Below are 25,330 nucleotides of genomic sequence, written 5' to 3'. Positions count from 1 at the left end.
AGATTACTGACAGTTTTCCTTGTAACTTAAAAACAGAAAGCATTATTGAAACGAAACCAGCTGAGCAGATCTAAGAGTTGCATTTGGCCTCAGTATTTTTGGTGAGAGGAAGCATACACATCAGTGCTATGTCCTTCTATACCAGGGGTGGCCAACTCCCAAGAGACTGTGATCTACTCACAGAGTTAAAAACTGGCGGTCATCTGAAGGGGCTCTGTGGGATAGGTGGGAGGGAGAAGATGTATATAATGTGAGTTAAAATAAGAGTTAAAGTATAAAGGTAATGATTAGCTGTTGGAATTGAGGTCCAAAAAGTTTGATTTGAAACTTTAATAATGAAACCGCTATTAATAGTGATGAAAATTTATGAAAATCAAGAGGGAGAGATTCGGGGAAGTCACCAAAACAATGTTAAGCAATTAAGAATTGAACTGATGATATTTTTATTTTATTTTATTTTATTTCTTTCTTTTTCTACCCTCTTTTCTTTTTCTGTTTTCTTTTTAATCTTTTATTTTTGGTGGTAAGAAGTGTAAGGAAGTTAGCTCGGTGGATACCCAGCCCTATCTTCCCCTGTGACTCGGCCCCACTGGTGGCAGGAGTGGGCTCCAGGGGGGGAGGGGAGAAACCCAGCTACAAAATGGTCCGCCTCCGACTATCTGCCCCGCATGGAGTTCTCTTGTGGCAGGAGGGAGCTTGTGGGGGGGGGTGGAAGAGGGTGGTAAAACATGATTATGTATCTTCTGTGTTATTTTGCAAAATCAATAAAAATTTATTATATATAAAAAAACTGGCGGTCATCTACCCCCTTTTGGGGGGTTCAGGTCAAAATTGTGGAGCTTTTTTTAGGGGGGAGGAAAGCCTGTTTCTTTGGGGTGCAGGGCAAAAATGTTAAGGTTTTTTTAAGGGAGCCAAAGTTGTTGAGCTTCTTTGGGGGGAGCCAGTGATTTACCAGTGATATCTACCACAGTCGTCCAGTGATCTACCTGTTGGACGTGCCTGTTCTATACAATCTTTGATGCAAAGAGAGTCAGGGCTGAAGAAGCTTTATGATAGCTGCAGGCAGATGAACCCAGGGATGTTTCACAGCTAACTTCACAAACGTAACTTACACAATGAAGGTGCTAGAAAAACAAAGCCAGCAACTGCCTTTAAAGTTGCATCTCAATTGCTGTCTTGAACATTTGGTCTGAAAATAATAGCAGAAACAATTGTTATTTGGGGTTGTAGCCGGTGTAGTTTCATTCAGCCCTTTAGAACAGATCTGGGGAGAGTGTGGGTCATGTGGGTGGGAGCAGGGCTGGATTTAGGTTTGATGAGGCTCTAAGCTACTGAAGGTAATGGGGCCCTTTATATGTCTAGCTGTCCTTTGTCAACAACAAATCGTCGCTCTTTTTTGTGTTGAATATATGCTATATGGTAATTTATGGACCTAAATGGTATCTAAAGCCATTTTATTTGTTTTTTTATCTTATATTTTGGAAATGTACACCCAACTTTTTTTCCTTTGAATTTTTTTTGAGGACCCCAAGAGAGTGGGTCCCTAATCTGTAGCTTGTTTAGCTTATACGTAAATCCAGCACTGGGCAGGAGGAGGAAGAGGGAGTTCTGTGGTGTTAAGCATAAATCCTTGCTCTGACAGGGCATAGTTGGATACTACCGGTACCTAGTACTGATATTTTATACCTTGCCCTCCTTTTGCAGTAGTAATACTTTGGCCATCTTACAAGCTGCTAAAATTACCAAATAAACAAACCCCAAAAGAATAAACTACTAAAATATAAAGAGAGACAAGTGCTGAGGATAAAAAGTTCTCAGGCAGGAGTCTAGTCCACTAAGTATCATTGAAAATGGCAGGCCAAAAGCCTGCCAGAAAAGAAATGCCTTGACTAACTGACAAGAAGAAAAGGGGGGGTCCAATCCGACCTCCACTGGCTGTTCAGACAAGGGCCTCTTTTGCACCCGAACTGACAGGGCATACCCCAATGCCAGAACATGAGAAAAGCTTCCCTTGTAGATATTAAGGAGCACACATAGAGGATGTGAGGAGAATACACACACACACACACACAGAGAGAGAGTTCGCCTTATGTACGTTTTATTTTGCATGTGAAGACCTTTAAACCTCCCCCTTAAACAAGACTAAAATTTTGGTTTGGTTTTTTGGCAGAATTTCGGCCACAACTTTATTGATTACAGCAAGTGCGTGGTTGCATAGGCTCTGGTTCAACTAGCTTCCTGCACCGTTGCAGGTAGTGCTGACCCAGGGTGTCAGCATAGGTCAGCCTAGGGTGAACACCCGGATAGGCGGAAAGCCGGGAACAGGCTATGTCCACCACCCAGGTGTCCCACTGGACTCAGGCACGGGCACAACCCCTCACATGGTTGACCAAACCATTGAGTCCCTGGATTCCTTTAATGGAATACACTTCACATAGGAATGGCAAGAGCTCTCCCCCATCCCTATCACCTGAACCAGAGCCATAGCTGCCAAGTTTTCCCTTTTCTCGCGAGGAAGCCTATTCAGCATAAGGGAAAATCCCTTTAAAAAAGGGATAATTTGGCAGCTATGACCAGAGCCTTACCGCCACACAAGCCTGCGCTTGCCGCCAGCCACTCACACCTGTAACCAATCCGTTAACCCCACTGACACAGAGGTCAGCCATAAATCATTCCCAATCACAGATGAACCTCATCACGCCTGTAAAGGGACGCATTACGGATGAGGGCTCACTGTCCCTGCCCAAGGCCAGAACCTTTTCGGCCACCGCGCTCTGGATGCTCTCATCTGGGCCTTCTCGGTGGCAGCTGGGCATTGGCTACCTCGCCACATGTCACTGCCATCAGTGACCAAGTTTGAGTCCAGGAAGAGCTGCCTTCAACTCTTCAAATTCCTCCTGCATGCGGGACTGCAAGCTCAGTTGGGGGCTTCCAGCAATTGCACCCAGCTGCACCACCACCACCGCAGCCGTGCCTCCGCAGACACCTTCGCCCGCACCTCTTGGGAGAAGCCCCTGCCAAGGCATTCCTCGTCTGGACACCCAGGAGACGCTCACGTGATTGGGGGCCCGAACAGTTGGGGGGCCCGAACCGTCAAGAGCCTGCTTGGGTCTGTATCCCAAGCTAGTACTGAGTCGGCTTGTGGGATTTATCAGATGCCACTTTTTAAGATGAGTCAAGCACCATAAAAATATGTAGCAATGCGCTTAACATTGTCATTTGACTGGCATCGATTATTTGGCACTGTGTGAGTGAAGTTTATCTCATTTGTGTCATATTAGTAACTAGTGGTTCTACTGAGAATAGACAAAACAATAATATTTAGGTTTCAATGATTTACATTGATTTGTTAGCACTGTAGTAGCCTTAGAATACTACTCCTGTGTTTGTTTGTTTTTAAATTTAAAATTAAGCAAATTTGCAATGTACAGTAACTGGGCCAGATTAAGCTAACTAGGTATGCTTGGGGGAGTCAGCACAGCAAGTCCTGATCATGCAATGGGACTTTCTCCTCTTTCCCCCTGTGCATCCTGCACATAGCTGTCAACTTTCGGATTTGAAAATAAGGGATCAGCAGCCTCACCTGTTCCGGGGACTATATACCGTAATCTAACAATCCAGGATAGCAGTGGGAAACGGTGCTGGAATAAGGGAATTTCCAGCAAAAAAAAAAAAAAAGGGAAGGTTGACAGCTGTGGCTTGGAATAAGAGAGTTTCCTGCAAAAAAGGGAGGGTTGACAGCTATGATCCTGCACCCCCCAAAAAAAACCCCTCCTCTCTCCTCTCCCTAGAACACTATAGAGGGGGAAGGAGAGCTTGCGCTGATAGAATGGTTGGAAGAGCACGGTGTTTAATTCCTCCTACTGCTTCTCAGCTTTTCAGTAATTAATACAGTTAGTTTGGTTTTATCTCCATAGTAGCCACAGGCATTAACAGAAATTCAAGATACAATGTACGCCTCTACGGAGACCTAGTTTTCACACAAAGAATATTTCTATCCATAGTATTCATGTTCATATTTACAGTGTTACAATTTTATTCTCAGGCTCCTTTGGGTTGCTGAACCATTGAGTGACTGGGATGAACTGAAATGACAGCTCTATAACAATATGGCTATAGTGGAATCCCCTTTTGTAAGGGTGGCAGGAAACAAACGGCAGTATTAACAGGACCAAATTATCCCAGAGTTGAGTCTGTGCCAACAGCTACTGCCTCTGAAATTACTGCCTTTTTACTTCTTCAGCCAAGGTGGCTCCTGGAAATCTATTTGCTTTAAGAACTGTATGGTGCTGACATAGGTAGTGCATTCTGACCACGATTCCACTAAAGAGGCAGGCAGGCAGTCTTACCTTTCTCCTTGACTTCTATATATGCTCTGAAGCATCAGCATATTATGATATCGGCTACGAAGGGAAATTGGTGTGGGGTTTGTTTTTTTCTCCTGGGGTATAGAGGCTCCAAGTACAAAGAAAAAAATGGCTGACCCCTCACAGGCTAGTCCCAATTCCTCCTGCCCCCCCTGTCACTGCTATTTGTAATTAAAAACAGAGGTGTATTCATTCATTTCCATTGTAAATGGTAGTTTGCCCTCAGCCTGGAAATCAATGTTAATATTACAATAATATTGACTCCCAGTATGTGTTGTTTTGTTCTTTTTTTCTGGTGACCTGTTTTTGCAAATTATAATCCATTTCTTTTAATTGTAATATGTAGACATTGAAACAGTTTATTTTTAAAAAGTGGGAAATAGATATCATATCTACCAATACTGTATACTGTACTTGTACTTATTTCCTGTGTTTAGATGTAGTAGCAGTAATCCTAATACCACAATGACTAGAACATATAGCTGAAAGCACAGCCCTCTGTAAATCATCATGTATCAAAATGAAATATACACATCCTACAGGATGCTACTACAACTCTAAATTCCTTCCTGTTAGCAATATGCATATATTTTTTAAAGTTTTTGCGCTGTACTAAGCATTGCCCATGGAACTTCGCTATTGTGAAATATACTGCAGTAAATTATCAAGTAAGTTATCACCAATAATTATTACTTTTCTAAATTATGACATGTAAAAAATGTTCTACTGTATAGTCATAGAGACTGCGGGTGTTTCCAGAAATGGCAGCACTTAGTGCTGGCCTTATTTTGTCACTGCAAGCTCTATGAAGAATTGCACTTTTCTTTTCACATATTGAGAGTTATAGCTCTCTCTCTCTCTCTGTCTCTGCATCCTTCTACATTCCACAAAGGGTGTCAAACAACTGTGTCATAGCTGCCAAGTTATCCCTTTTTTTAAGGGATTTCCCCTTATGCTGAATAGGCTTCCTCGCGAGAAAAGGGAAAACTTGGCAGCTATGAACTGTGTGGATGCCAAAGGAACAATTAACCAGAGTATGCTATTTTTAAGCCATTTGTTCCAGATCAATTTTTATAAATAATTTCTAAAGTGCTCTTTAAATTTCTAAGCTATCGTTGATACTTTGGCATTAAGGAGGAAACAGTAAAAATGGGGGAGGGGATTCATGTGTTGATAAAATGGTGTTGACTGAAAAGGCTTTGTGTGTGCGTGTGCACACACACTGTTCTTATTTAGTTTTTAAATATGTGGTAAAGTACTTAAAAATTAAGCACTATTGCTTAAATATTTCAACTTACTTAAAGCAAAGGAGTGATAATGAAATGATAATTTAAAAAAAAAGTATGGCTAAAATGGCACACACTTGGCACCATTTGGATAGGTGCTAAACTGGAATGCCTTGGTGTCTATACAACTTAGCAAGCACCTTCCCATACGCAATCTTGATATTCAACAGAGAATGGACCACTTGTAATTGTCCTGAGTTTGAATTGTTTTGGGCCCACAGAGACAAGTTATTAGCAGCTGATCCCTGGCCTGGAACTTTGTATTTGGTGACATGCCAAAGCTTAGGCTAGGAATTTTCCCAAAATGCATATTGTAGTGATCGGTGATGATGAGTGCAGAGTCATTTCAGTTTTCTGTTTGTAAGTGTTTGAATTCCAATCTTATGCATTTTGAAAATGCAGTTTTAAAAACTGATGATTGTCATCTTAAGCCTAAGGGATAGGGTGGGTGTGAAATCAAACTAAATGATATCATAATTCCATATAATATTTAATCATTAACAATAGCTCTTTACAATATGTTTATGTCTAATAAATTATTGTTATTATTCATTTCTTCTCTCTGTCTCTCTGTCTCTCTGTCTCTCTGTCTGTCTGTCTCTCTCTCTCTCTGTCTCTCTATCTGTCTCTCTCTCTCTCTGTGTGTGTGTGATATTACAGTCCTTCTTGGTTGAAGAGTGAACAACATGATACACCCAGAGCCAATATCATATCCTCTTCTATTTTATTACTTGTTTGACAGAGCACCACCTTGTGGACAATAAAAAAGATACTGGTAAAAGTCAGTTAAGATCATCACCACTCTGCAGCTGGTATATTCTTTTAACTATTTCGGAAATGATACTGTACATTATATTCAAAACTAAAGTAGCAGAGCAATACGAAGAGGCTATGTTAGACAGTCTTATTTGAACTCCAGGTCTTGAAGCCATGGATCACTGTTGCTATAAGAGATGACAAAAGGCTGAAAAGCTAGAAAATGGAGAGAACTCTGCAAACAGAAAACAAGCTGATTAGTTCTAGAGGACAAAAGTGAAAGTTATTAACAATTAAGAGGCATTTGAGTTCCTTTACATTTTTCACTAAAGCCTTTTCCAGAAGACCTACACAATGGTAATTTCATTCCTGTAATTTCTTTACTAATAAGTTAGAAGCCTTGTTCATGTCTGGCTTATCAATCTTAGTCAACCTTTTGGCTCCTTGTCATGTTGCATCAGGTCTAGTATGGCAAGATATATAGACAAAATCTTTATATTTTTACATACCTGTGGAAAATAATATTGCATATACCTATACTAGTCAGTGGTACTACTCACCACTGTTCATGGCAGTGTTCAGCCCTCTGTAAAGCTGAACAGGAATTACCCGTTTATTAATAATCCAGACTGTAATGAAATCCAAGGAATTGCAGGGGAAATAGTCTATGTCAATATGGTAGGGTCATAGTGTATTACTGCTTGCTCTTGGAGTGGCTGGGACTATTGTACTGGCTCTTCTTCAATGCCTATTGGGTTTCCTTTTGGGTTGGTGGTATTTTCCCTGCATGAATAATTTTCCTCTACACCAGACTCTGAGTGTTGTTTAAGGTTTTTGATACGCTGCTAGAGTTTAGCTGTATTAACTTTTCAGATGTCTGGTTTTTCGAAGTACAAGTAGTTTTTACAATTCAAACAGCAATTGAAATCCTGTTCACATTTACTTGGGAGTAAATCAGCAACCATGTTTTCTGTCTGGGAGCTCAGAGGAGATGCTCACAAGTCTTTTAAAATCAGCTATGAAGAGACTTGAGTTGTCAAACAAACTTCCTTGGTAGTGAGACCATTATGGGCCAAACTGGACATGACAAGAAATCCATGATTGTAATTTTTAAGTAAAAGGTATAAAATAAAAAAACAACAGCTCCTGTAAGCCTAGGCCTGGATTAAAACTGCAGCACTGGGGTGGGGGCTTAAATCCTTCTTAAAATTGTCCGCTTTGGCCGCTCCTTTAGCAAACACAATTGGAATATGAAGGGAAATGCCATAGATCAAACTAAGAACTTCCAATATTTAGGCATCACCTTCTCTTACAACATCAAATTCTCAGCACATTTGACCGCATCCGCCACCTCAGCAGAAAGAAGTGCTAACGCCATTCTTAGACTATTTAGAAGGAAAGGTGCTGGTTTCCTTCCTATGGCCTTAAAAGTCTTTCAGGCAAAATCTCTGGCCCAACTTCTATACGGTTCACAAATTGGACTCTCTGCCAATCTTAAGATTCTCGAAACAGTTCAATCAAAATTTATTAGATCCCTATTCAGCACCCCTAAGAGCACATCTAATGTAATATTAAGACTAGAGACAGGAATGCCCAGAGATGAATTAAAAGTCTGGGAACAAGCAATATCCCTCTGGTTGAAAATTCATTATAACCCAAAGGGAATGTTATCTCATTTCCTGGCCGCAGCCCCTTATCCACCTTGGCTTACGCAAATTTCTAACAAGATCAAACAAATTGGCCTAAACCCAGAAGATCTCTTTAATGGTACTTTGAATAAGGCAAAAACAATCATTACTCAGAGGCTTTTCGATATTGAACTGCAAAAAGAAGATGCCTTACTTCCTAAGAACTACAGGTGTCTAAAATCTTGGCCTAATCTGGCAGCTGCCCCGTATCTATCCAATATTATTTATGAATCTCATAGATGGGCCTTTTCCAGACCAGAGCCCGATTTGATGCGATGCCTTCAGCTGTGTTACACGGCAAATTCTTGCGTATACCAATTGAAGAGCGCTTTTGTCCATGCATGTCCAACAAGGTGGAATCTGTTATTCACATTCTATTATTCTGTGAATTCTATAGCGAAGAACGATCGCGACTCATTTTACCCCTATTATCAAAATCCACACCCTTCCAATATTATCTGGAATTTCCCCCCGAAACATTATGCAAATTCCTTCTGGAAGATTCTTTGCAGCCTGCTTGCAGGGCCAGGTTTACACTGTGGATCAGGTGTTTTGTGTTAGGCCAGAGAATTAGCCAGCAAGATTGCCACAGTCATATGTTTTGGTCATGGGGCATCTTTGAGAGAAGGCAGATTTTTGTCAGGAAGACAGCTTGGAGGAAAAGGTTTACCCCCATCCTTTAATTGCCAGTCTGGATTGGGGCATGAGTGTGTTCTATAGTTTTATCGCCAGTTATACCTCACCACATCTATTTATCCATGAATTATCTCTAACTAATTCAATATAAAATGAGCAATGACTTACCATAAAACACAAGAACTGATACAAACTCATTATTCCCATATTCACATTCATTGCACTTTTGATTAATGTAATGCGTTCATCAGTAGATGTTTCATGTGTTTGACCTTACATGCTGCTTGTGCCTGAGACCACCTTTGACATGCATGGGTCATGCTGGGTCTCCTCAGAGTAACATTGTGGTTTTGCTGGCTTGCAGCTGCTTAACTTTCTTGGGTTGAATGATATCCTGCCTGGTAGTGCTTCCTGCTCCTAAACCAGAAACAATGGCTGCAAGCATGTAATCCTGCTGACATCTAGAGCTTCCTCACTTCACACAACCCTTTTTGGATGGACTTAAGCCTGGTCGCCACCCTTTGATATCAAGTTCTTTAAGGGTCCCCTTGATAGCAGCAATCTTCACCACTGACTCTTTCAGTTCTCCATAACTCACCTTGATTTCCTTTTCCTTTTTCTTGGTGGTGCTCATAATTTCAGGAGTCCTTTAATCAGCATCAGCAGAAACTTGTGCCAGTATATGGGAGCTTACCAGCATTCCTTTCGTGGACATATTCTACTGTTTCTCTCTTTCCCAGACAGTAACAATACCGAATCTCTCTAGCAGAACTTCCTCAGTGAGTTATTCCTCTTGCAAGTAAGGGAACATTAACGTATTTTTGCACGCCACCACAATCTCTGAGCGGTGTGAGATTCAAGAGTGACCAGGTGCTTACCCAGGGTTTGTGTTTCCTTGGAATGGGGGACAGTGGAGACTGCGGCGTCTTTAGGCTATATGGTTTATTTACACATATATACAACCTGAACCTATGATGAAGGAGTTCACAGCATTAACACCCCGAGGGTATATTTTCTCCCATAGTCACAGCCTCAGTGTCCAGCAGAAATCAGGCATGGTTCTGTCTCCCAGCTGCCCAGCCTGTAGCCTTGCGTCTGCCTTCTAAGTATGGCTCTTTTCTTTCTAACTACCAGCAAGTTGAGAGAGAGGGTCCCACCAATTTGCTGTCTAGCACAGAGCCGGTTCCTTTGCGAAGCTATCCTGGCTATTCCAGGAATTGAATCCATGCTGGATCTAGGAATTAGAAGTGGGCTCAGGCATACAGCCTCCCTAAAAAAAACCTCATAATAGTATGAACAACATGACTTTGAAACCTTACAAAAATTGAAATAAATGTTTTGTACTAAATATTCTGATAATTTAAAGCAGATAATTTAAAACATTTTCTCTAATTCCCTTGGAAGCATTAAACAATATGACATATGCCTCTGTGGCAATCTTCCCTTTGATAATAAGTTCTTAATTTAGGCAGGATCACTGTGCTTCCACATACCTTTTCAAACTAGTTTGAGGGGTAACTGCTTTAACTCCTGCTTTCATTGTTTCCATCTTGCTTAAATCTGATTCAGCAGGCGAACAGAAATCCATACTTTTGTAAAATCAGGACCTCAAGCTTTTCAGCCATCTTAAATTCTCTCCTAAATAGGGAAAGCTTTTCGTAGCTGCTGGCATTACTGTTGCCATATCTTTCCAGTGTGGGCTTACTAGGTGGGCTACGCTGTATTTTATAGTGCAACCCTAACCATGCCTATTCAGAAATAAATCCTATTGAATTTGATAGGGTTTACTTCCAGGCAAGTGGGACTAGGAATGCAGCCAGAGACTGCAGGCCCTGATCTTCTAGGCCAGTAATGTTTTTACTGCTGAGGTATTGTGCAATGTGCTTCAGCAATGGCATTCATCTTTCCCTGCCATCTTCTTCTCTACTCCACAGATTCCCAGGTACTCACACAGAGGAATAATACATTGTAGGTGATGCAGTTGCTTCTGTATTTCCATATAGAGATTTTCCATCCTATCAGTGTTCCCGCTGATTATTACAACCCAATGAATTCAAGTGTGTTTGGGAGTTGCAAAGCCCCCCCTATGGATCTGTGTGATAAAAGCTCTAGAAAAGGTTGCTCCCTTTATGGTGGTCTGTAGCAGCAGTAAACTGGTAATGAAAATATTAACGAGAGACTTGATCACTTCTTTTGAGCCAAGCACAACATAACCGTAACAGCTGCAGGCTCCAACTGTTTTCAACTGTCAGGCCCCCCCAAACTGTTCCATTCCAACAATCGCAGCAGCGATGACTGTGGAACATACCATTTACAACAACTCTACCTCTACACCAGCCAGGAGGAAGCCATGCTGAGCACTAGATCCCTTATGGCTACACTGCTGGTTCTGGTACCAGTCACGGGGTCTCCTGTTCTGGGCCATCTGCTTGTCCTTTGGGAAGTGTGGCCAGGTGAGAGGAAGGCATAGAGTCACAGCTGGGAATGGGGTTTGCGAAATGAAACCAGGGGGCTCCTTCCTTGCCCATCTTGTCCCTGGTATTTGAAAGGAAAAAATGGGAAGACTGTGTGATATGTGCTTGAAGTTATGGGTAGCATTTATTTGGTGGGGCTGAGGTTTTAGCACCCTGCCTTAAGGCAATAAGCATGGCAGGGGTATATATTGACTTCAATGCCTTCTCCAAGTTTCATAGGCACTGCCATTTCCCCAACAATATAAATAAATCTACAGTCACTCTCTGACTTTCAAACCTGAGAATTAAAGGAAACTTTATATTTCAGACTTCACAAAAATCATTATAGGTTAGATACAACTGCCAGACCCATGGTGGAATTCACATAGATACAAAGTCAAATCTGAATTAAACAAACAAGAAAAAAAATCCATAGTAATTCTGAGATGTCTCAAATGAATCTACATTAAATTTCTAGTGTGTTTATCCTTTCTATTTCCTACCAAATACGGAATTGTTGGCAGTTCCAATCTCCTTAGGCAGGGCTTCTTCTTGATTTTGGTATACTTTAATGGCTGCTGTGATAGCTGATTAGAAATATACAGTAATTTATTGTAACTTCCCTCGGAGTCTAACCTGTGTTGCTCCAGATGTTGTTGGATTACATTGCCCATCATCCCAGGCCATTGTCTGTGATTGCCTAAGGCTGTAATCTTGGTGCCACTTACTTGGGAGTTAATTCAATAGGAATTAGTTCTGAGCAGACATGGCTAAGATTGCACTGGGCCATGGGGTTGCACCAAGGGGTGTGGCAGATTGGGGGTCACGATGCCTCGCTACTGCCCCAGCTCCAGCCGCGTGGTAAGCTGTAGCAATGATTCTTTTAGCAGGGTGGCTCTGCCTCACCATATGCACCATTAGTGGTTACTGGTCTTATTGATGAAAGGGATGCTGAGAGAAAAAGTCCCCCTTTTTGCATAGCTCCTAAAACAGCAGCTTCATGAAGTCCCTGTATAGGCACTGTGTTTCTGTGTCAAGCTAGAGTGTGATGTGTGACAAAGAGAGAGACAGAAGGCATCATGTGACTTTTAAAGTTATGACGATCCCACCGGTAGTCCTTAGCAGGTGTTGTTGTTGTTGTTGTTGTTGTTGTTGTTGTTTTGTTTTCTATATATACTTTTCAAATTTATACATTTCATTAGTTTTACAATCAATTTGACATTCCAAAATTTGATTTCCTCCCACCTCTTACTGTGGTTTTTAAATTTTATTTCTTAATATCTTCTGCATATCCAAGTTCATTTAACTTGCTCATTTAATTATCTACTGTACATATATACTCTTATAAAACTGCAGGTTATGGCACTAATCCTGCTAATGTTTTTTATCTGTTTACAATTTATCTGTAAATATTCAACAAACCATTTCCATTCTTTTATAAAAAGTTTGTTATCTTGATTTCTTATTCTTCCAGTAAGTTTTGCCATTTCTGCATATTCCATATTTTTTGTATCCATTCTTCCTTTACTGGGACTCCTGCTTCTTTCCACTTATAGGCAAGTAACATTATTGCTGCTGCAGTAGCAAACATAAATAAATTTCTATACAATTTAGGTAGTTCTATCCCTATAATTCCTAAAAGAAAAGCTTATGGGTTTTTTTTAAAAAAAGTTATTTTGAACATCCTTTTCAACTCCTTATATATCATTTCCCAGTAAGCTTTAACCTTACTACAAGACCCCCACATATGAACTAGTCCTTAGCAGTTGTGATGATGTTACATACTATAAATTTATGAAAGTCTGCCATACTGTAACATTTTCTGTCACTGTGCTGAGGGAGTTGTTGATAAATCCTATCCTAAAGAAGTGTTCACTGGCAAAATTTGCTTTATATGTAGCTGAGCTTTAGCCTTATAATAACTAGAACTTGGTGCAGCTTAAAATATTTTAATTAAATTAATGTTCTTGTTTGCTTCATTGCAGGACACGTACTAGAGTATCAACAAGTATCAGTACCAGCAGCAAAAAATTGTTCATGCAAAACATCAGGAAATGTGATCTTAGACCAGTCAACGCAGAAAAGGGGCATCAGAAATTACAGCAGCTTCAGAACAAATTTGAAAACACCTAGGAAGAATGCTTACAGGAACTATCAGCATAAAATCTTGCTAAAATATGTAATATTATATAAAATAAATCCATATCCAATTACAGATGGAAGCATAAGTGTACACATTTCAAGAAAACATCTAGGAAGAAGTGAATTAATTCTGATAAGAAAAAAATATTTAAGACATATACTCAGGAATATTCTGAACAGAAAATGTGATGGTTATGAAGTAAAAGTGAATTGGCACAGTATTTTTAATGGTACTAGAAAGAAATCTGAAACTAAAAGAAAGGAGCAATTGCAAATCACATACTTAGAAAATAGGCACAAACCCATAAGAGCTGGGTCACTTTTGGGTTATATAGCATGTCAAACAAATATGATGTTAAACGTTGAAGAAGCATATTTCCAAAAAGATCAGGAAGGTTTAGAAAGCATTGTGATAAAGTTAGTAAAACCACAGATACCAAGAGGAAAAGTGCTTACTGAAGCTGAGGTACTACGAAAGAAGAAATCTAAGAATAACAGTAATAGAATATTCACTTCTGTCAAAGAAAGGGTCTTTTCTAAAGAGAACACAAATATTTACAGTAAAGAACAATTCAGAATGACTGACAGGAAGAAAGTATTAAATGTAGAATGGAGCAGCCCATATATGGGATTTAAAAAATATGGTCAGTTCTCTAAAAGTTTTCAGCGGGGGACAAGCTTTCCTATCAGAGAAAATATCAAGATGCAAAAATGGAAAACAAGAACTAAAAATTCTATGAATGCAAATGAGAAGTTTCAGTTTGTACATGCATTAAGAAGTAGTGCCAGCAAACAGAAAACATTCTCAGCACATGAACCTGCAATGCCCAACATTCAACAAATAAAGGCGTCTGCATTTCCAATAAAAATGTACAGAAGCAAAAAATTAATAAAATTAGCCAAGTGGCTCAAAGCTAAAGAAAATAAATCTGGGGAAAAAGGAATAGAAGTTTTGCCAACAATTTACTATGTGCAGCCTTCCTTAATAAGTCCTGCTGTAGGTGTGAAGAATGAAGTATTTACTTCAGAAATGGATGAAGCAAAGGCATCACTCTACATGACAAAAATGCTGAAATATCTCATGCAACCCTCAAAGAGAATAAAAAAGAAATACTTGAGTGTTGCTCATAAGGGATTTAGAATTTCGCCTCTAAAAGCACTCATGGTAAGAAAGCATCTTGATACGGAAGAGAGTTTACCAATCTTGTTATATCTCTTTAAACACATTTTTAAAGGTCCATCGGTTGTTGAAAGAACGAAACGATCAGCAAAAGCAGAAACGGTACCAATATCTGTAGGTAGGTTTACGCTGCTGTTATTTATGCTATAATTTACATTTAAAATAGAAATAGCATTTTTTAAAGAGTTATGGCTATAACATTTAATTGATAGCAAGCTTGGGAGTTAGGAATCTGTGACTCCAGATGTTGTTGGATTGCTGTTCCCATCATTGCTAACCATTGACCATGCTGGCTGGCGCTAATGGATGTTGCAATCTACTCCTTAGTTAGAGGCATAGCTTGAAAATGTATCCTGATTTTTAAAAGCGCCCCTAAATAATTGGGCAATGTATTTTTCCAAATGTTAAACATTTTTAATGAGTACTTATACAAAAGTGAAGGTGGCAGACAGCACATTAGAAAGGTCATTCCATCTTACATAGGAAATGCCTCTTTTGAGATGGTACTGCAGAATATGTATCCATTATCCAAAACACTAAGGAATGGGTGTAGTCAAGGCAGGGGCTCCACAAATATTATTGAAAATCATTGAAAGTACTCAATTATCTGAGGTTCTGCCACCCCCACCAGCAGAATCCTGCCCCCCATGTCCTATTTAGGGGTATTTTATCTGTGATTTCCCAAGAAAAGCTCAGCAACTTTGGCTGTGTCTCCCCTTGCACTAAGGAAGTATTTTTTGCTTCATAATAAATGTTTAATAATGCAAACTTATGTAGATTTAATAGATTAATAAATTAAAACCATCTCGATTGATCAGCTGAGATTTTTTTAAACATAGGACAGTCCTACAAACCATGTTTGCTTTATACTTAAAATATTTTTTGTGTTAGGCCACAACTTAAAATATTTATACTTAAAAATTTTTTTGTGTTATTTGGGGAACTAAAGCCAAAGTTGTGAAAGGCTTGTCTGGCCCCTTATTAACCTTCATATATTTAGGGAAGGCTGTCATACTTCAAACAGGTTTTAAGTATTGATAAGATATCTTCTCTGATTGCTGGTTTTGCTGAGGCTGCTACCTTTGTTGTTGATTTTGCTCACTTTTGTCCTTGTTTTGCTCTGGCAGTTAAAATAATGTTAAGTTTGTTTTCATTTTCTTTGCTGTTTTTTAATATTGCATTGAGGACCCTTCTTAGTTGGGAAATGTCTTGTAAATGTTAACACAAATAAAAAATAAATATAAAAAATTTTTTATTTAAGGATATCTAGTCTGACACCAAATTCTAAACATCTGTGCTTTCTCTTTTTGCCATATCAGTAAATTGTTACATACTATATATGAAGTTGCATAAATATAAGAGTTAGTATGCCCAGTACTGCTGATGGAGCTAGATTTTGGCCTGAGTAATAGAACTTGTATAATCTTGGAGGCCTTGGAAGATTCTGTAAGGCTGATATCACTCAAAATGGAAGGAACATAATATTGAGCCTTGCAATTGCTGAGTTCCTTGCTGGTTACAGGGTTCTGTTTATGGACTTCTGCTACAGACTTTAGCCTTAGTCTCTGAAGTTCTAGCTCCTGATATGATAGACTTGCTGGAGATGGAGTAGACAAACATCATCCTCATTGTTATTATTTCATTCATGAAACACTTCCCATGAGTCATCCTGTAATGGCAAGTCATCTTGCCTTGAGTGATTCTGTCTAAACAACCAAGTTCTGTTTGTCAGTGAGATGGCAATAATTTGTTGTTGGCATTTGCCTGCCTTGAGAGACAATGGAGTGCGCCTCCGTGGGTGAAGTCAAACCACTGTATTAGCAGCACCAAAGTGACCTTCCTGGGGTGCAAGCTTGAGCAGTGTGTATGGAGGTCCTGGGCTGCCCAGATGGCAAGACCCCACTCTTAGCCTTGCTGATGTGGTCCAAAAGATAGCAGAGCAATACATTTGGCACCAGCATGCATTCTGTCATATCGGCAAAACAATCTATGCCAAATGTAAGTAGAGGCTGACTTTGAAAATTGTTGAAAAAAATACAGCTAGATCTAATATTACTTTTAAACAATCATCTACAATATGTTTTAAACAGAATTTTAAAAGGCCAGTGCTGACCAAAGACTCACTGACTATTTTTCTATCCTATGGCATAGTTGTCAACTTCCGGATTGGAAAATAAGGGATTAGCAGCGGCGCGACAGCGGAAGTCGCTTCTGTGCGCAGAAGCGACTTTGGTGCCGGCTCTGCCCGATTTCCAGAGCCCAAACATGCGCAGAAGTGATTTCTGGTGCTGGACTGCCCATGTCTGCATGTCTGGGCACCACAAATCGCTTCTGCGCATGCCCGGGCATGCGCAGAGACGATTTTCGGCCAGCAGGAGCTCCTTCCTTATAAATCTGGGGGAATTACGGGATATTTTGCCATTCGGGATAACAGCGGGAAACAGATTTAAATACGGGGGTTTCCCGTGAAAAACGGGAGACTTGACAGCTATGTCCTATGGTCAGAGAGACAAATTACAGAATGAAATGTATACTTCTAAAGTAATCTGTCTCTTGGCCCATAGGGGAAACATAGATTGTTGTAAAGTAGTGGTGATGGTAATTTAAAGCAGAGGAAACAGCCCAGGAGGAAGGGAGTAAGAGAACCTTTTCTTCCCATTGCTTTTGCTCCTTTCAGCCCTACATGGCTGGCAGAATTTCTGGTAGCTGGGTTTATTTCTGGTACTGGAGTCAAAAGGTCAAAAACACAACTGTGTGAAGGGATTGTTGTGGTCAAAAGTGAAGGACAGGGAGAGAGGTCAGCACCTATATCCCACCTACTTTTAATTGCCCCACTTCACTCTGCTTTACAGCTGTGTAAAGGACCTACGTTCAGTAACATGGATATGCTGCTATAAATGTCTAATTAGCTTTGCACATTCAAAGTGTCTGGTTTGTGACAGAAGAAGTGTGATTTTTTTAAAAAGAAGAAACACCCACAAAGTAAATGTTGAGTACATACTATTAACTTTCAAAATATTTTTTTCTATTTAGATGTTTTGACGCGTGTAACTTCTGCCCTTATAGCATGTGCCATTATTTTTGGATTCGCTCTGTTTACTTTGGCATTAGCAGCAGGTTACCTGTACTATAATAGAAGGTAGGTTTAAAGGCTTTAGTAGTTCATCTTGTTATATATATTCTAAACAATGTATCTTAAAAATCCCAAATATCTGAAAGGCACTAAATGTTTTAAGACATAAATAAATAAAAAATAAAGTAATAAAATTAAAAGGTACCAAAAAGACTACAGTGCCGCCACAAATAAAGTCTCTCTGGGGGTATTTCACAACCAGGGTGCCACCACTGAAAAGGCTCTCACTCTAGCAGCCGCTCTCTGCACCATGTTTGGTGGTGGTATGTTGAGATGGGCATCAAAATATGTTCTTAAAGTCGAGGCAGTTTTATGTGAGGAGGTGGTCCTTCAGGTAAACTGACTGCAAGTTTTTAGTGCTTTTAAAAGTTAATGTGTACTGGAAATGGACTGGAAGCCAGTGGCAAAGGACTGACATAATATATTCATACCAGACAGTCACAATTACCGTAACAATTCTGCTGTACTGTTTCCACGGTAGGGATGTCTGGGGCTTAGGGCAAGGACTGGTTGAGGATCGCACCTCTTACATCTCCATGAACTGGGGAATTTTTATTATTGACTGATTGATTGCATTTATACACTACCCTTCTGCCAAGGCACCGAAGAGGACTAACAATTTTAAGCTACTAAAACAAATAAATTATATAACATGGAAATTTTGCCCAGGTGGAGGGATGGACCGTCCAATTGGAGCAGGCCCTGATGTTGTCTTTGCCTCCCTCCCTCTCTTCCTCTCCACAGGGCAGATGGTGCATACCCTACAACATTTCTCCAATGAAAATAGGGACATCCCATTCCATAATGATGATTTTACTATTTATACCCCACACATCTTACTGGGTTGCCCCAACCACTCTGTGCAGCTTCCAACATATATAAAAACACAATAAAACATTAAGCATTAAAAAAACTTCCCTATACAGGATTGCCTTCAGATGACTCAGGAGTCAGACAATTCCACACCCTCTAACTTTTCTCCTATGAAAATAGGGACATCCTAGGGAAAAGCGGGACATTCCTGGATCAAATCAGAAACTGGGACACCTTCTCTAAATCAGGGATGTCCCTGGAAAATAGGGACACTTGGAGGGTCTGATGGTGTCCCTTAACCTCATGGGAGGGGGCAAGGAGGGGACAGTGTGACTCAGAAAGGGCCACAAGTGCAATGTTTTATGAGCATACCAAGCATTTTAAGTCCCAGGTGGATAAAGGTGATTATGGCTCCCTTCTTCTCTGCAAGAAGATGGTGCACACCTGCCAACCAGATCCAAATAACCTTGGGATTCCATTCCCCGTTACAGGAAAATATACATTGCTGTAATTTGTGGTTCTGCAATTTACCACAGCCAGTGCCTTATGGTGGTAGTCTCTATTTCTTCCCTCTGCAATGTTGCCAGCTGCCTTTTGAATACAGGTGCACTGCAGTGAGGGTTTGCTGCTCCTCCTCCTCTCTCCCCCTTCTTGGAGCCACAAAAAAGCTCCCACGTTAATGCATAGCGTGTTTCTCTTATATTTATTTTTCCTCAAAAAAACACACAGTGGCTTATTATCAAGGGATGTCTTATTTCTTAATTACGTGTCCAGCCTAGCCTCTTCCTTGGCACCCTCCAGAACTGCGCCTATCACTATGTCTTATTTTCGGGGTATGGCTTATATTGCGCAAATGCTTAGAAATCCTGCTACGGCTTATTTTATGGGTATGTCTTATTTTTGGAGAAACAGGGTAGGTCTTGCCCAGCCACTGCTCAGCTGTTGGTTGGCATTCTGGGCTCATTAGAAGGCCATGGGACTAGCAGCCATGGAGTTGCATTAAGATACAGCACCCCTCAAAGTGTGGTTATACAACTTTGTGAGTTTTAAATTACAAGTGGTATAAAAATATTTTAAATAAATACCTTTGATCTCAGCAGCCCCATTGACTTAATTAGATATTGCCTTTGTCTCGTGGTGCTGTGATGAGGGTCAGCACTCTGAAACCAAACACCTTTAATAGAAATGTGTCCCACTCAAGTCCTCCTACTTTCTACAATTTTGGGGGGGAAGAACTTCATAAATTAAAAAGTGCAAAAAATGGTTATTACAGTAAATTCAACTAAATAGAATCCCATAATTGTTCCTTAATCAATTATCTTGATCATTGTACAAGTTATTCATCTTTATCAAAATCATTTTTGCAATACTGCTTTTAAAGAGATTGCTTTATTGCATAGTCTCTACTTGTTTTTCACCATTCAGGTCACCTAAAAATTGCCAAGTGTTTTCATCCATTTATACCAAGGATGGGGAAACCTTTTCATCCTGAGGACCACACGCCAGTGTGGATGGGACTACAGATAAAAGGGAGTGGAGGAACAGATATAAATTTTACCCACGAGCACATACCACTTTGTATCCTCTATCCAGAAAAGCAAGGGGCATCTTGGAGTCATTGAGGGGCGTGGCCTGTGGTGAGTTCTGAAGGCCAGGTAGAGAGGACCATGTTTAGCTCCTAGGCCTAAGGGTTCCCACCTCTGATATATACCAACAAAGCGTTTTTAAAAACCTAGCTATTTAATTTTATTACATGTTAGTTCTTTAGATTCATGATCTATCTCAAATAGAACCATAATATTTATGTATTAAAATGCATTTCAGGCAATTTGTTCCATTTCTTGAAGCTGGTTTAAAAGGTGAAGAATCGAAAAAGGAATGGAAACACGCTGCTTCTCAGTGTTGCCCGCCTATTTCTCTGTCACAAAATTTTCATTTTGGACAACCACAGGTAAAATATAATAATGGCATTTTTGCACTGCTAATATTTTGAGGCCAAGTTAATATCTCAACCCTAAACACTTTTGCACTAGTTTAGCAAGGGAGGTCTTTCTGTAAGATGGAAACTCTGAGTCATAGGCATAGCTGCCAAGTTTTCCCTTTTCTCACGAGGAAGCCTATTCAGCATAAGGGAATTTCCCTTAAAAAAAGGGATAACTTGGCAGCTATGGTCATAGGAAACCAAGTACATTGGAGCAGAAGTCTCAGTCGGTGAGTTTCAGCAGAACAGGGGCTAGAGCAGGGACAGAGCCACTAGAACAGGAATACAGAGGCTTCCTGAGACTGTTACAAGCCAGCTATAAACCAAGCAGGCTACAGCTGAAAGTACTTTGTTTTATATCATTTTTGAATATAATAATCATGGTGCTTTGATTATACTCTTTCCATTTATGTCTCACAGGAATCAAGGAAGAATCAAATATTGGCAACAGGTATTAAAACTTTTCTTAAGAGTGGTTTAAAAATTTGTTATACTACTGACATTGCTCGTAAAATAAAACAAAGTGGAAATCATGTAAACTACTAACAATAACAACAACAATAATAATAATTTAATATTTATACCCCGCCCATCTGGCCAGGTTCCCCCAGCCACTCTGGGCGGCTTCCAACAAAATATTAAAATACAGAAATCCATCAAACATTAAAAGCTTCCTTAAACAGGGCTGCCTTAAGATGCCTTCTAAAGGTCTGGTAATTGTTGTTCTCTTTGACCTCTGGTGGGAGGGTATTCCACAGGGTGGGTGCCACTACTATATGGAACTATATGGAAAGGCATGTTTCTGTTAGCATTATGCTGCCTGGGGGCAAGTTGTTAGACTGCCCCCAAAGCTAACAAAAAGAGTGCACACATTCCCGGCTACTGGTGAGTCCGGTGGTGCAATAATTATGTGATTGCTCCCCAAGCGTGAAGAACAACACCCAGAGAAACATAAGTAGTGGCTAACTACTTTATTATAGGTAAAAGACAGAGTGTGTCTCAGACATTCAGAGCTGCATAAAGCGTCCGGCATTGCTAAAGCCAGAAGAGAGAACTATCAGTTGTCTATTTTTAAAGACTAGAAAAATTAGATTCAGGCAAAACATTTTGTGAAAAGGCTCTTGCTAACAATGTGATAAACCCCTACATACAACAATATTGTGTGACTGAGGATGCTTAGGCCAGGAAATAAATGTAAGGCCAAGGAAATAAGTGTAGGGCAGGAAATAAATGTAACGTAAATAGATGAAACAAATAGATGAAGTTCATCCACAAGAAGGGGCTCTTACACAGAGACCATATTGTCTAAAGTGCATGGACTTCCTTATGAGGAACCGCTAATATTGATCTCTTCACAAAAAAGTGCCAAAAGGAATAAAACAACGCTTTCTCTCGTTAATACTCAGAAGCTGCAGTTCCTTTTACAGCTGCATTCTGTTTGTAGAAATTTAACACTTAAAATACAAGTTTGCAGTATGGAAGAGGGTACAAAAAACCCCATAACAGATTATAGCTCTTCTGGTCACTTTCAGTGAAAATGGTGCTTTTCAGACACACACTATGTGCTTTTGAAAAGCTGGCCAATAATCATTATTCTTTAATAAGAGAGGCTTCAATTAGAACCAACTTTTAAATTTTTGTCCTGTATGGCTTTCTCCTTTTCTTTTCTCTTTCTGCTACTTTTATTCATCCCATTTCTCTTGTGCCTGACAAATGTAATGGATTTTTGTGCAACCTTGGTGCAACCTACCGGTACCTAAGTTTGGGGTGCATTTGCCCATTCTGAATCATGACTCACCACAGCTATGCAAATCTCTATTATGGCCTTGCTACTTTGTTTCATGGCAAGAATCAGTTGAATTACTTTTGTTGCTTTATTCTTTACTTTTTAAAGATGTTTTGATGCCCTTTTATGCTTGTGCATGTTTTCTTATCTACTGTGAGGACCCTTTCAAGGGGCTGAAGATGGGAGATACAAATAATTCAAGAATACACAAAAATATTAATAATTAGTTACACCACAGGACAAATAGCACATATGCATGGGAGTAGCTGGGGAGGGGCAGGGAGGGCACAGCTGCCCCCCTGAATCAATAAAAATAAATAAAAATACATAGCATACTGAGGTTCTTTCCGCCCTAACAAAAGGCTTGCCCCCCCAAAAAAATCCTGACTACGTCCATGCACATGTGTAGAAGGAATTCTGAACTCATATGCTTGTATCAAGTACACTAAAATCACTGAAAATAAGGCTTCTGTAAGCAGCACTCCTATTCACAGAATCTGCTTCTCCTTGACTTTTACCATCTCCCCCTTCCCTTGTGCAACAGCCCTCTCCATTCATCAGGGTCCCCCATCTCTTGATGGAGTCTGTTTAGGGGTGTCATGGGGCTGCCAGTGAAAGGAAGGGCTGGTAAAGAAAGCTTCTGATCATCCCCTTCCTCAGACTGATATTTGGTTCCAACTAATTTTATCTAATATAAATTTATGATATGGTTACATTTTTAAAATCATGCACTTCTGATGAACAATGTGATCCTTTTCATAGCAGCTACCAAAACATGTTCCAAAGAGGATTTTGTTATTATGAAGGAAATATATGGCAGCTCTGATACAGAAGGCAGTTCAGAAATATCATGTAGAGGTTTGACTATAAGATCCAGAGCGATTATGCTTCCATCTCGGTCCACTGACAGCATGCAATCATTATTTGATGTACGTGATGATGTACGTGATGATGTCTCTTCCCAACAATCTGTGACCATGGAAAATGGTTCCAGCACTGTCCCCCCCAAAAATGACCTGGTTCCTGTTCCACAACAGCCGGATAATCAAGAGCAGAGTACCTCTAAAGATGTGTCACCACAACTGAAGAAAACAACTATTTCAAAATCGAAACCTGATAATGATCTCGCAAGATCTGGTAAAGTATTGCAAGGAGTCCAGCCAGACCATTGTTTATATGATGTCAAAGAACCAAGTACCTCAGAGGATGTTACACTAAAGAAATCAACCATCTCAGAGCCAAAACCTGACAGTGCTATCACAGAGCCTTCCTCTACTGCAGTGTCACAAACAGGCCAGATGCAGACAGTTTTGAAGTCAGAACCTGGAAATGCTATCACAGGGCCTTCTTCTACCGAAGCATCACAGACAGGTCAGACACAGGCAATTCTGAAATCAGAACCTGGCAATGTTATCACAGGGCCTTCTTCTACCGAAGCATCACAAACAGGTCAGACCCAGGCAATCCTGAAATCAGAACCTGGCAATGTTATCACAGGGCCTTCTTCTACTGAAGCATCACAAACAGGCCAGACACAGGCAATTCTGAAATCAGAACCTGGCAATGTTATCACAGGGCCTTCCTCTACTGAAGCATCACAAACAGGTCAGACCCAGGCAATTCTGAAATCCGAACCTGGCAATGCTATCACAGGGCCTTTATCAACTGAAGTATCACAAGCAGGCCAGACACAGGCAGCTTCTAACACAGGACTTGACAATGCTGTCATAGGGATTTTCTCCACTACAGTATCACAAGTAGACCAGGCACTGGCAATTTCAATGTCAGAACCTGACAGTGGCGTCATAGGGCTTTACTCTACCACAGTAGCACAAGTAGACCAAGCATTGATAATTTCGAAGCCAGTACTTGGCAATGCTATCACAGGGCCTTTGCCCACTGAAGTAGCACAATCAGGCCAGACACAGAATATTTTAAAGTCCGAACCTGACAATGCTATCATACCACCACCTTCTACTACAGTATCACAAGTGGACCAGCCATTGACCGAGATTTCTACAGTGCAAAATCCATGATTGGTATTTTACATCTCGGTGAATAATTTTAACTCTTCTCACAAATGTTGATGGTTCTATTTCCCACCAAACAAATTCTTTGAATATGCTTACAGGAAACATGGAGAAATTACAACCTGAGTTTTGTGACGAAAAAGCCATTGAATATTAGTAATGTGTCTTAAGAATTTTTTTAAAAAATGTATACATACTAGGCAACATAAATTCTGAATTATTTTTCAGAAATTAAAACTGACTAAACATAGTGGAAGTCATTTTAATTTAGGTGAGAGATGGCAGACATTTTTGTATTCAGGTTTTTGTGTGGACAGCATGTGGGAAAGGGCCATAGCTCAGTGTGGGAGCACCTGCTTTGCATGCAGAAGGTCCCGTGTTCAATCCCTGGCATATCCAGGTAGAGGTGGGAGGGGACCCTGTCTGAAATCCTGGAAAACCATTTGACCTATATTTGGCCTGACTTGGTATAAGGTAACTTCCAGTGTTCCTAGTATGGACATAATTTGGGTTCTCCCTTCTCAGATCAAGATAGAGATGGCTGTGAATAGACAAATACTTATAGTGACATAAATTAAATTCCAAAACCTCAGCAGAACAAATTCCATTTCCTCCAGGAGGAATGTTATTTAACAGAACATGTTTATGTTTAAACCATTCAGATTTTAGTAGGAAAATCTAAAAATCATGTAGCATTTATGAGAACAACTTAGACCGTTTCTGCTGTTTATAGCATTTCCATAAATTATTACAGTAATATTTGCATGCAACAACCTTGCAAAGTAGGCTGTTTTTCGTATTGTCATATTGCAGATATACTGAGAGAAAATAGTGACTTGCTTAAAGCTACCTAGGAAGTTCAAGGCCACCAGGACGAGGCCATGAGACATGAACCAGTGGCATTCTGGTCCAAAACACACACTCTTAATCATGATGGTACATCAACTTATGTGTGGCAGCAGTGGCCCGGTGGAAGTCTGGTGCTGGCAAATAATTGCTGCTGCTCCACTAGTTGCACATGGTCTGAGAACTTAATTTTTGCTTCAGTGCTTTTCCCCCTCACTTTTCCCCCTCTTTCC

The 25,330-nt window shown here is 40.1% G+C and overlaps 1 protein-coding gene across 5 annotated transcripts in view; it reads left to right on the top strand.

Moving 5' to 3' along the window:
* Positions 1 to 24,501, top strand: part of LOC118089119 (uncharacterized) — a 36,512-nt gene extending 12,011 nt beyond the window's left edge. For 2 of the 5 annotated variants that reach the window (XM_088674066.1, XM_088674067.1), the window contains 5 exons: positions 13,172 to 14,626; positions 17,542 to 17,647; positions 20,279 to 20,405; positions 20,856 to 20,886; positions 22,984 to 24,501. In XM_088674066.1, the coding sequence (XP_088530192.1) occupies positions 13,678 to 14,626; positions 17,542 to 17,647; positions 20,279 to 20,405; positions 20,856 to 20,886; positions 22,984 to 24,257 (2,487 nt within the window). In that variant the 5' untranslated portion in view covers positions 13,172 to 13,677 and the 3' untranslated portion in view covers positions 24,258 to 24,501. Of the gene's footprint in view, positions 1 to 6,313; positions 6,429 to 10,961; positions 11,187 to 13,171; positions 14,627 to 17,541; positions 17,648 to 20,278; positions 20,406 to 20,855; positions 20,887 to 22,983 lie in introns of those variants that run through there. The other 3 variants (XM_088674069.1, XM_088674068.1, XR_015951043.1) reach the window with 3 other exon arrangements.
* The last annotated feature ends 829 nt before the right edge of the window (positions 24,502 to 25,330 follow it).

The sequence above is a fragment of the Zootoca vivipara genome, chromosome 7 (genome assembly GCF_965207765.1).
Source record: "Zootoca vivipara chromosome 7, rZooViv2.hap1.1, whole genome shotgun sequence".
Lineage (NCBI taxonomy): Eukaryota > Metazoa > Chordata > Lepidosauria > Squamata > Lacertidae > Zootoca > Zootoca vivipara.
The sequence above is the reverse complement of the archived record's forward strand: the minus strand, read 5'-3'. Positions and strand labels throughout refer to the sequence as shown.